Source organism: Pseudopipra pipra, chromosome 4, assembly GCF_036250125.1.
Source record: "Pseudopipra pipra isolate bDixPip1 chromosome 4, bDixPip1.hap1, whole genome shotgun sequence".
Lineage (NCBI taxonomy): Eukaryota > Metazoa > Chordata > Aves > Passeriformes > Pipridae > Pseudopipra > Pseudopipra pipra.
The window spans coordinates 63,631,083-63,644,178 of record NC_087552.1 but is presented as its reverse complement, the minus strand read 5'-3'; the positions used below and the strand labels follow the sequence as shown (position 1 = coordinate 63,644,178).

General features: G+C 35.7%; 1 protein-coding gene across 13 annotated transcripts in view; it reads left to right on the top strand.

Annotated features, from left to right (window-relative positions):
• Positions 1–13,096, top strand: part of JAKMIP1 (janus kinase and microtubule interacting protein 1) — a 164,200-nt gene that overhangs the window by 67,871 nt on the left and 83,233 nt on the right. For 12 of the 13 annotated variants that reach the window (XM_064653264.1, XM_064653266.1, XM_064653258.1 and 9 more), the window contains one exon: positions 5,412–5,686. In XM_064653264.1, the coding sequence (XP_064509334.1) occupies positions 5,558–5,686 (129 nt within the window). In that variant the 5' untranslated portion in view covers positions 5,412–5,557. Of the gene's footprint in view, positions 1–1,931; positions 2,073–5,411; positions 5,687–13,096 lie in introns of all 13 variants that reach the window. The other variant, XM_064653262.1, reaches the window with a different exon arrangement.

The following is a 13,096-nucleotide window of genomic DNA, read 5'->3' as shown; positions in this document are numbered from 1 at the left end:
TCCACTAGAATGAAGCCATTAATGTACTGGCAGTACATTACGCAGTAGTACCAATCAAAAACAATAATTCAGTGTTATGTGGTTGTTAGTAGTAGGTACAAATACAGTTGAGTGTGTGCATAGGGTCTAAATGAGTTTGATATCAGCAGGATTGCGTTACTGTGAGCTTTTTTGGGAAAAAAACAATGCAAAAATGCTTAGAGTTTCTTAGTGATTGCTTTCCATATAGTATGGCCCTATAGGTGTATTGTTATTGATGCAAAAATGACTCAGGACTGTGGGCTGTGAATCTGTAAAAAGGAATGGGGAGCTGTCAGATAACAATAAAGATGTTTTTGGTTTTATCTACCAAAAAATCACAAGTGATACTTACAGAAGTGTTTCACAGTAAGGAAACTCTGTATTTCCCTAAGTGGGATAGGATTTAAAATAACCTTCAAAGGTTCTACTGTTACAGAAATAGATCTATCTCTGTAGGTAGCTAACAAATGGGTATTTAAAATGTGACTAGTCTACAATATACTTAGAAAATTATTCTTATAATTTGTATTCACATTTTTTTGCCTGAGAAGAGTATTATTTTACAATCCTGTAGAGGTGCTTTTGCTTTTATCAATTCAGTCATGTTTTATTACATAGAACTGAGAATTGAAGCAGTAAATGTAGGTCATCTGAACCTGTGAGAAATGTGCCTTGGGCATCAGCAGCTCTGAACGTTGTCTTTCCCATACAGTCACTGCTTGATTATCACTGTTTTTTTAAACTATAACATTGGTGAAACTGGCAGTTACTTCTGAAGTTAACATTGTACCTGTGTCCACTGCATTTACTATTGTCGGGTTCTAGGATTATAAAATCTATTTTAAATTTCTTGAATATCAGAGTTGTACTATACTAAGAATGTACTTAAATCTCATATTCACAAGCAAAGAGTTTTGGGTAGCCGGTAGTAAGCTCTGCAGTATTATAAGAGAAAGGTTGAAGTAAAATGGAAAAACCACTATTTATGTGGAAGTGAAGTGTCTAGATGAAGAAGCTTTTTATTTCTCTCCAGTACCTGAGTTATGGCTTGGTGTTTCAGCTGAGATGACTCATTCACAACTTCACCTTCCAAAAATTATGTTGCAGCTGACTAATGTTGTTCAGATCTGAATTAAGACTGGAATGCTGAATTTTGGTTGATATAATATAGTAAATTTTTCTTCTTATCATGTTATCTTATCTCTATTTATTACTTGATTTTATAGGTGTACTTTTCCTGTTGATTACTGTTTGTTACTGAAAGACTCACTCTCTAAAGATATAACCTTTCCTTTATTTTTGTGTATTCAGTACAGAATCATGTTTAGAGACTTGCATTTCTTTAAATGGAATTATGTTTCACTAGAAGATATTAGGTTCTCTCTTTCCTTCTCTGATTTTTCATGCTACACTTCCACATTTTTGCAGTAATTAATTTTTCTTTTTTTTTTGGTATTAGGTTTTATTGATATTTAACATCTAGAAGGACCATATAGCACTTCATTTCTTAGTTTGAGGATTTTTTTGATAAAACCAGGGAAGAGATTGAAGTAATGATAAAAAAATCCTTTAAATCTGTTAAGCAAATAGAAGAGAAATTGGAAGTTAGGAATGGAACATTGTTCAGATCATTAGTTTTCTAGGTACATTAAGAATTTGGATTTCCCCAAACATCCAGCAAAAATCATGTTAAATATTTTGATCTTTTAGACACCAATCTCCCAAACTATTGAACAGTTGATTCAAATCCAATCAAGTTTATATAATTTGTTGTTATTGTTTTTCTTGAATTACAAATGCCCCTATACTTATCAAGTAAAGTGAGGAACTTGATACATTCCAGAGACTGCTGTCAATATAACTTGTGATTGAGAATCCATTACTCTTCCTATCCTTTTTTTTTTGGTCAGATATAAAATACATTCAAATGATCCTAAGGTTTGCAAGAAGTGTGTAGAACTCACAGTGCAGGAAGTGGCTATTTTTGTTCACAAGTGATTGTGGGACTGTATCATGGTGGCGTCATGAGTTTGCCTCTCAACTGACATATGGTGAGTTAATAAATAGGTTGTTGGTTGCAGCTTCTACGTCAGTAAAATAATATTTTGTTAGAGTAGAATATTTTTCCTTATATTTTTCTCCCTGTGTTTACAAGCTGCCTGGTAGGTTTTTTTTTATCCTAACCTTTATCTGAACATTAAGTATGGGTACTCAAATATCAGGGAATGTATGCACTCACTGGTTCTAACCCTTTCATTTGGGAATGGAGATCCACCCTTTTCTGCTGTAGCCCTGGTGTGCCTGGGGTATGTGCCTCTCTGTGTATATAGAGAGCCTTTGCGTTGCCATAGTTCCTGCTTTTGAAATAGGTAGGGCTGGAAGATGTATCTAGGGAAGATTAAAAAGGGAGAAACTTTTCTATGCCCACCAATGCAGCTTGATGGTGATGATGGTGGGAGTTTCTTGTTTGTTTGTTTGTTTTTATTATTTGGGGTTTTTTGTTTGTTTATTTTTTTGTGTTTTGTTTTTTGTGGGTGTTTTTGGTTCCTTCTTTTTGTTTTGTTTTGTAGTTTTGGAGGCTTGTTATGCTTAGTTAGGTTTGGAGGTGAAGGGTTTGATCTCCTCCGACCCTTTCATGTCCATAAGAGAAGCGGGTGATTTTCTTCAGGTTCTGTGTCTATGTTTTTATTTTACTTGAAAGATACAATTTTCAACTGTTGTGAGTTATAGGAAAAAGATTGAGAACAATGCTTTGAGAATTTTTTAAATTCTAAAGAGTACTTCGAAGTGTAGTACTGAATTGTTTATTTTTAAGGCTAATTTAAGTGCTAAATGCAATTTGAACTGCTTTAAATAATGCATATTATATTTAGACCTGCACATTTTCAAAAGCAGACAACAGTATGATACTGGTACCTGATTGTAAGACCTTATTTATTAAGGGCTCTGAGTGATGATGACTCTGATAGAATATAAACTCTGCAGACATTGAGAGTTATGCCTGACCAGGACTTCAGTGACAGGCCATCTTCTTCTGTACATAATTATAAGTTTAAATGTTCATATTGAATTGCTTAGTATATTCATAATATGCTTGGAAACATGGCATGGTCAGGAGAGGTTGTTATTACTGAGCAAAATATATGTGGCAATTTCAAAATGCTCCACATTTCAAATCTCTTTTTCTGTTTTCTGGATGTTGTGTATATCCACACAGAGCAGTTACTTCACTTTCCTCATTTTACTGATGGAGAAGCAAAAACTTAAATGTATTTTCCAAACTGTAATTGGAAAGGGGATTGGGGGATCTAATGAGGTTAAAAATCATGCAGCCAGGCCAGTGAGGCATGGTTTTGGTTTCCTTAACTAAATTAATAATCTACTGAATTAAATAATATATAATTTGACTGCATCAGGAATTCTGTGTAAAGATTTCAGGATTAATTCCTTGATAGAATCTGAATACCCCAGATACCCTTTGAGATAAGGAACAACTCATTTCCCTTTGCACCATTGTAAATACTGTGGAATTATTATAGGTTGGATTTGCATATCTATGTTATTTTAGATTTTCTTTACAAATAGTCCAGGGAAATAATGCAAGCAACTGATTTTTAATCCAATTTTTTCATACAGTTAAGGATTTTGGATGAAATATACTGGTTTAATAGTGCTTAGTTTTAGCCTTTAACATCATAGAAACTCCATAGATTACTGGCATGAAATTTCTTTATTAAGAACAACAATTCCTCACATTTCTTCTACTCACTGAAGAGTTCCTTGTTTTAAGTTAGTGTAAGAATATTTCTGATTTATTTTTCTTCAATAAACTATTACGTGTAAAATCACAATAGCACCAGTGTTTATTTGTTTTGTAAGGTAGGCCTGATACATAAATAAAGTTAAAATGCATTTATGTTTCTTATTTTTTCATAAATTATTAAAAATGCTAAATATAAAGAATATAAGGAACAGATAAAATTTTATTGAGTAGGATAAACTGATAGATTATTATATTTCAAAGGAAATACATCTGATATCACAGAGCAAAACAACTACTTCACTCAAATTACTTTAACAAATAATTGGTAAAATTGGTCTTTTTTCAACAGCTTTTTATGAAGGAAAGAATTCGATGGCAATATTGTCAAACAGATTGAGACTTTTTGTCCTGAGTTCTGTTTGCTTTTCATGTGATTTGACTTGTCATTTTGGGCAAGATATTTAACTCACCGCCTGATTACTAGTCCTTGAAAAGGAGAATAAAACTTACTGTGGTTTTTTTGTCTGTACACAACCCTTTAGAAAGCATGTGCTAAGGAATGCATGGGATTTTCATTCTAATACAATTTCTAAAATAACTTCCAGGCAGAAGTAGATTGGAAAGAGCAACTTATTATTTGAAGGCAATTTGATAGCAATTTATTTGGACATATAATACTCCAGGAATGTCGTTCAGTATTAAAGTAGGAAGTCTTCTGCTTTGTCGACAATTTAATGATGAAATTATGTGGATGTTTAGAATGAGCAGAGGACATGGGTTTGGAAACTAATTCAGCATTGATAGCATTTGTTCCTCAGTCTGTTCTTGTAGAGCACCAGGTTATACTTAGATGAGAGCAGAGAGGAAAAAAAGTCGCATATTAAGCTTCTATAACTACTTATGAAGCAAACTAATCATGGGATTTCCTAATTATTGGAATTAGGCTTCTTTGTCTGCTATTGATATTCTCCTTGAATATTACAAAAAGGTGATTTAAATAATTGAATACTTTTTAAGCTTAGAGCATGCTTGGAAATGAAAATGAAGTTAAATACTTTTGCGTCTTGATTATAGCTTTTCAAACAGTATCAGCCCTGAACATAAGCAGTTTACATATATGATATTTTAAGAAACATTTTAAAAATTATTTTCCCATTTTGTGATACCTTTTTCATAGATACTGATGCTGTGAGACTTGCATAATACATTTATGCATTATAACTGATACAAAAGGGTGAGAAATGCTCTCTTCTTACTACTGGAAACAAACTATTCCCACTGAAACACTAACCTCAGTTAACTTACGGTTTTTTATGTGCCTCTTGGGAATCCTGAGCATGGTTCTAGTCAGACCTTGAATAAGATATGATTTTTATTTATATACTGTATTTATCATAAATGTAAAGAATTTTATTTCTGTGGACATCAGAATACAGTGAATTGGGTTTAGAGGCGGTGAAATATTGGGTAACTTCTTATCTGTTTCTTTCAAACTCTAGTGCACTATGCAATATAGTATGTAATACAAAGAAGTTCAGTGTGCTTTAAAACCTGAATATTAAATCTGATGTTTAATTCTGCTCAGTGCTGTAGCCTAATTCTGTTCCCACTACTTTGTTCCTTCCAGGACATGAGAGACTGCTCCCATGATGGCAGAGGTTTGTGGGAAAGATTTTGTTGAACACTACACGACTCTTAAATGCTAAAAGCAGAAGGCACTAGCTGGTAGCTCAGTGTGGAGCAAAAATTTTATTTTAAACTTCAAAAATAATTATGTCAAAGAAAAGTCGTGCCAAGGGAGAGAAGTCCGAGATGGAGATTGAAGCCCTGCAAGCTGCTAATGAGGAGCTACGAACTAAACTAACCAACATCCAGATAGAATTTCAACAAGAAAAAAGCAAGGTATTTGTCTATCTATATTTTCTGATCATTCTTCTTAACAGTAGCACTGTTAGAAACCAGCAGAGTTTCATACTAAAATGCATTAACCTTAAAAGAAAAACTTGACAAAGTAGTGAAATCAGAAGAATCACTGATAAACTGAAATTGGTGCCAACTCTTCTAAATGACATGCAAAAGGAAGTGAATATCCCCAAACATCCAGTCGCTGAAATTTGCAGTCATAGCAATGTAAATGGCATTAGCTTACTATGACTTAAAGGCAAGGGAGTTTTGTCATTTATCTTAGCACTGAAGACTGTATGTCGTAGAAAGAAAAATCTTTTGTCTTCAAAATCAAACATCAGCACCTTATTCAAAATGCATCACTATGGAAATTATCTGTGTAGGAGTCCTGATTTGCTTTGCTGAGGTTATGATGCATCTGATTGCTAATGAAACAGATCCATCAATATTTATCTGTCCAGCACATGTTCAACAGGTATTTTGGTAATCAAGAGAACGCCTAGAAGAAATTATTAATTCATGAAGTACAGATATATTTATAAAGATTAGTATTTACTTTTATATATCTCTGTAGACAGTTGAAAATATGGACAAGGCAGTAAGCTTATTTCTATTCTATTAGTTTTTTAGTCTCAATGAGTGCATTTGACTTTGCACAAGACAGTTCTGGAGATTAATCCATGTGCAAATGGATTTATCTGTGTTTGTTTGGTGATATTGTAGTTGCAAGTGTCCAAAGACTTACCAGTGGAAAAAGTATGCACTGAAAATGTGTCCACTTTATATAACATAGCTTTGTTCTAGCCTTGGTTTTTTTATATGTGTAAAATGTGAAACACTTGAATAACAGTATTTCTGTATGTTCCAGTTTCCTTAATAACCTTATGTGTTACTCAACTTTGAATGGTCTTATTTTTCATATTTTAATTTACAAAGGAAACCAAAAAATGCCTGAAAATGCAATCTTCAGAATTTATTTCTTACAGAAGAAAAAGAAATAATAAAGCTTTAATTTTTGTTTGATGCAATAGGTTCAGTATATATCAGCCAACTAAATCTGTGTTGCCTTGGAAATTTTTCTTCTTTCCAGACTAAAGCAAAAAGTTATATCTCTTATACATCAGGAGTACTGACGAGTGAACAGAAATGACAGGGGTTTTGCTATTGGCTTCCTCATCCAACTTATCCTGCTCTTTTTTGATATAATGAGAATAAATTTTAAAATAAGTGGCACAAACTACTTGTGCTTCTTAAAATCACACACCATGGAATTTACTAGTGGCTGATACCCTCTATAGTTTTCTGGGTGACAAATTGTGTTATTTCACTGTCATTTTTAGCATCTCATTGTTCCTATTTGGAGACTTGTTAGCTCATGGTAGATTACATTTATGTTAGTAAATTCTTCTTTTTAGTTATTTTTTCTTATTTCCTATTTTGTTCTGTATGACTTTTTATATACAAATGTGAATTTTATTATAATTTTTTAAATTGTATTAAAAAGAGCACATGATTACAAAGTTATCTTATACCTTGAACAGAAGAATGAATTAATTTTGAGTCCTTAAAGTACTTGGATTCTAAAAAAATCCACGAAAATATTACATGAACGCTAGGAAGAGTTTAGCCCTGATATACTTCCAGGTTTGATGCTTTACCTGTAACAACATCACGTTTAACTTTGATTCAACTAAGAATGAGGTGTAATTACAAAACCATAACAGCTGCAGGAATGTTTTCTATAACGTCTGTTTACTTACCTGTATTCAATGCAGTAAGATTTGCTTCAGTTTGGTTACTTGTTCATCTTTCTGCAGCTTGAGAATGTCATATTTTCTAGTATGTTGAGGTTGTTATCAGAGACACATCTGTGTATTGTGCACATACATCTGCAGAGAAATGAGAGAGCTCACATATGTAATCTGTAGATGGATATGAAAGAGGAAATTACAACTAGTGATTGCATTGCAGGCTGCAGTAGATTCTGCAATATGTTGGAGTGCGTTTCTGGGAGGATGCAAGCGGGGAAGGAGATCTTCAACCTCTTTCCCACACCTTTGCTGTGGTGCTTGCTCTAAATCATTTAAGTAGATTTGAACCATGCAGTTTATTTCCCAGCCTTCTCTCAGTCTGTGCAGCATTTATACAGGATGCCTTGACTGACAAGATGAGTAAATCAAAGCCATAGGGATTTTTCTGGTTTAGACTGTAGTTTAAAAATGAGGAACAAAACCAACAGAAATTATGTCTTGGTATCAGAAAAGTAAAAACACTGTACTTAGAGAATTCTAAATAAATTAGATAGCTTTAGTGGCACAGGAGTAATAGAGAAGTACTGAAGCTGCTAAACAGACAGCACTGAGGCCCATGGGACATAAACTGTGTCAGGAAAGGTAACAAACTCTTTTGGGGCAAATTAATTTAATTTTCCTAAATTATTTTGTCCCTCATGCATATGCCTATATTAATGTTTTGTCTGAGAAGGAACATTCTAATTGATGAGAGATGTCAGAAATGGAAATTAGTCTTACCATACTTCTGCCTGCAAAATACTGCTTTCTCTGAAATAAAATTTTACCCCAGAGACATCCAAAACTTCGTGCATATTTTCCAAGTTCATTTTGTTTCACTGTTTGTTGATCCATTTATAAAAATTTCTTCTCTAAAGTTGTTTTCCTGCATGCTTATGCAATACCTGATCCAAAACTGATACGTTTGCAGGTCTTCAAAAGTGCGTCATCGTAGGTCTTGCTTGGTGGTGTTTTGGGCATCAGACATATGAGTAGCTGGGTTCATTTATGAATGGGTGAAGAAAAAGCTGTGGCCCTGCTTTAGTTCCTGTGTACTGCCTCTTGTTTTGGGAACACTTGTTTGATAGCTTTGGGCAGCCTGTTGATAGATAGCATGTCCTCCTGGACTGTAGGTTTGCTGCCATCTATGGAGATGCTGGAGAAGGAAATGCATGAACTGAACAGGGGTTCACATACTGCCCTTGCTTGGCTACTGAAAAAACTTGGTTGGAAGACATCCAAAATTTGGGTATTGAGTAACCAAGAGAGTTGACCGAAGCACAAAAATTATACTTATTTCAACGTAAGTGGAGGCAGGACTTGCTCTGACTGAATCTTAAAGTCTGGTACAGTGAGCACAAGGAGCTGCAGTGAGTGAGCATGGTCTTGGCAGTCAGCTCAGTGGTTTTTTTAAATGCTTGTACCGAGATACATGAATATTTGGGAAAAAGTATTACAAAGTACCTATTCCTACTGAGATAGTTAGCATAAATTAGAAGGTAGTTTTCGGATACTCCAAGTAATACTCTGTTCTTGACAGCAAGGTGTTGTAGTGTTTGCTGTCACTATTACTCCATCTTCACCCAGTTTAGTTATTGTTTTTAAATATCCATTTTCTGCTTGTGACCGTGCCTTTATACTTGAGATCACAACATCTGGAAATTAGGATAAATGAGATGTTTCAACTCAGTTGCCACTATATCACCTCACAATTGCCTAGATTGTTTTCATAAACCTCATGCTTTTCCCAGATTTCTTTGGGGTTTTTGAGCTTTGATGTTGGATGTTGAATCTGTTGTAGGCAGAAAAAAAAAATCTGTTTTCAATGTGGGAAATTTAAAAAAAAAAAAGAGAGCATGTCATACAATCAAGACAGTTTTATTTACTGGGGATTACAAAAGTAATATGGAAAATAGTTACGGGCAGTAAGGATGGAAAAACTCTAAATACAGCTGTTGATTTGAGTATCCAGACATTCTGAATATATATATATATGTATATATAAATTGTTATTCCCATAAGCTATGTATGGATTAAGAAAGGAGCCAGTTAATTTGCTGAACTATAAGGACTCTACTGAATAGCAAGGAGAAATTATGGTATTATGTTTGGGAGTTAAATATGGTAACCTTCTTGGAGCAGGGAAATGGCTGAAGTGTTGGTGAATCAAGACACTACTGAGTGGGATTCAGAGCAGGTGCATCCCTTTGGGTAGGCTGTTTCCTGACTGCAGTTGAAGGGCATTTGAATTCAGCTATTCTCTACACTTGATATATAAAAGTAAATTCTGAATACTTAAAAAAAAAATCACTGAAACAAGAGAATTTTGGACATCTGAAAAACATTGGACAGTAAATAATGAAGTTATTAGGAATAGATGTAGCAGCATTACTTCAACCAGAATTCGAAATAATTAAATGAGTGAACATGCTAGCCATGATAGTGCAATTTCTAACCCAGGTAAAACAGTCAAGAGAAGTGAGACATTATTAAACAGATGTTAAGCAATGATTATCATTAGTTTAGCTGGAATTTTGTTAGAAGAAGTTGACAGAAAACACAGTGGAAGAGATCCTAAAAAATTTTGATGGTGCAATTCTACTCACAACTGTAGTAGAACCTTTAAAATTAATGTATCTTATCAGATTATGAGTGTTCTGGTTTTAGTTGAGATAGATTTAATTTTCTTCATGGTAGCTTGTATGGAGCTATGTTTTGGATTTGTGCTGAACAGTGCTGATAACACAGTAATGTTTTAGTTATTGCTGAGCAGAGCTTACACAGAGGGCTTTTCTGCTTCTCACCCCTCTCCACCAGAGAGGAAGCTGGGGATGGTGTTTTCATTTGCATCACTGGTCTTTTTTGGGCTTTATTTTCCTCTCTATTTTTTTCTCTTACAATGTTTTTATTATATTTTGTATCTAGTATTAGTTTTTTCTCTCTAATTCTTTAACTGTTCTTGCATCAAACCACTTTCATCCTTCCAAATCTCCCTCACCCCACCAGAGCGGGGCAAAGTGAGAGAGCAGCTGTGTGCTGCTCAGTTGCTGGTTGGGGTTAAACCACATAACTGAACAGTGAGTACAAATTCATTTAGACAATGTCTGATATGGTGGAGTCGTGTCTGACTGGACATTGCCTAGACCTTCTGGCTCTGGTTGACCCTGCTTTGACCAGGGCTGTTCTAGATGACCTCTGGAGATTCTCTGCAACCTCAACTGTTCTATGACTCTATATTCCTAAATCCAGGCACAAGCTATCTAAGTACAGTTCAATTAATTTTTAAAAAGCTAGTTTAGATGCATGAATATTTTTAAATGGAAGACCAGTAAACATGTACCTTTTTTTCCTTTCCCTTGAAGCTTGCAAGTATTTGAAAGGTAAATCTCTTTAGTGTAATTTAAATAGCAGAGGGTCCTAAGACATCCTGGATGATTTTTCTTCCTAGCATGTCATTTTCATTGTGCTGGATAATCTGTGTATTTCTTCTTGAAATCCATGGGGAACAAACCAGTGGGATTGAAGATAGGTAGGCAAATAGAGAACTTTGTCAGGAAACACAAACAAACTGAAACTCAACCAAACAGAAAACTTCAAGGTTTTGTTCTTAGTTGTTGAAGAAGCTAAGAATCTAGGCTGAAATCTGCAAATCATGACAAATATCTTGTGTCTTGGGTTGCTATTACAAATACGTTTCTGTCCCCCCTCAATATTTGTCTGTTGTGTTGATAAAAATGGAACTGGTGTTAGATCTGCCTTTTTCATAGTGACATCTTTTGTTGCTCATGTCACAAAAGTCTTACCTAAGTGACTAATTTTAATGGCATGATCCAGTGCAGGCTTAAATTGTAGTAGAAAGGCTGTTAGCTGAACACTAGATTACACTAGAAGTGTGCTTGAACAGGAGTAGAGTTTATATATGTTTTAGAAAAAACAGAGCATGCGGGCTTTTGTTCTTTTTGAAAGAAAGTTGCTCTTGCATAGGTTTTTTTTAAATAAACAGTAGCATCTTTGCCTGTCAGCCTCACCCCTAATAACTTGCCTTTCTGACAGTTGGCAATAAATTGCCTACCATAATGTGAGTTCACAGAATCACAGAACTGTTAGAGTCGAAAGAAACTTCTGGAGATCATCCAGTCCCATCCCCCTGCCAAAGCAGGGTCACCTAGAGCAGGTTACACAGGAACATGTCCAGATGGGTTTTGAATGTCTTCAGAGAGGGAGACTCCACAGCCTCCCTTGGGAGCCCGTTCCAGGGCTCTGCCACCCTCAGTGTAAAGAAATTCTTTCTCATGTTGAGGCAGCACTTCTTGTGTTTTAGTTTATGGCCACTGTTCCTCATCCTATCGCTGAGTATCACTGAAAAGAGTCTGTCACCATCCTCTTAACAGCCATCTTTGACATATTTGTATATATTGATGAGATCCCCTCTCTTCTCTGGACTAAACAGGCCCAGCTCCCATGGTCTCTCCTTATAAAAGAGATGCTCCAGTCCTTCAGTCATCTTTGTGGCTCCTTGCTGGGCCCTCTCCAGTAGCTCCTTGTCTTTCTTGAACTGTGGAGGCCAGAACTGAGCATAGTATTCCAGATGTGGCCTCATTACAGCCACCTCCCTTGAGCTGCTGGCCACACTCTTCCTTATGCACTCTGGGATACCATTGGTCCTCCTGGCCACTAGGGCACACTGCCAGCTCATAGTCAACTTGGCATCCACCCAGACTCCCAAGTCCTTCTTTCAGAGCTGCTCTCCAGCAAGTCAGATCCCAACCTGTAGCAGTACTTGGGGTTATTCCTCCTCAGGTGCATGACCCTACACTCGCCCCTGTTGAACCTCATTAGGTTTCTCTCCGCTGAACTCTCCAGCCTGTCAAGGTCCACTTGAATGGCAGCACAGCCTTCAGGTGTATCAACCACCCCCCACAGTTTTGTATCATCAGCAAACTTACTGAGGGTACATTCTATCACTTTGTCCAGGTCATTGACAAGCAAGTTCAATAAGATTCAACCCATCCTCCTTATCCCTGGAGAATGTCACTGACTAAAGGCCTCCAATTGGATTCTAATCTGCTGATTATGATCCTCTGAGCTCTGCAATTCAGCGAGTTCTTGGTCCACCTCACTGTCCTTTCATCTAACCCACATTTCCTGAGCTTACCCAGAAGGATGTTATGAAAGACAGTGTCACAAGCCTTGCTGAAGTCAAGGTAGACAACACTCACTACTCTACCCTGGTCGACCCACCCTGCCAGACCATCAGAGGGCTATCACATTGGTCAAGTATGATCTTCCCTTGGTGAATCCATGCTACCGCTACTTCCAATGACCTTTTCTTTTACACACAAGTTTGCAGTTCCTGACAAAAAGCAGTGTGGAGAGTATTCCTCATGTGATTGACTATTGTGCCACAAATAAAAAAAAATTGCATTTAAATCCATGAGAAAAAAAATGAGGTAATCTTATCCATTTTTATTGGGGAAATGGTTCGGTAGCACTCAGAAACACATATGATTTAATAGAGTATTGCCTTTTAGAAATGCATAATTTTAAAATTATGCCATTGACTCCAGTCTTATAGCTGAACTGTTATTTTTCTGTCTCAAGTTCACAAAGCACCTTG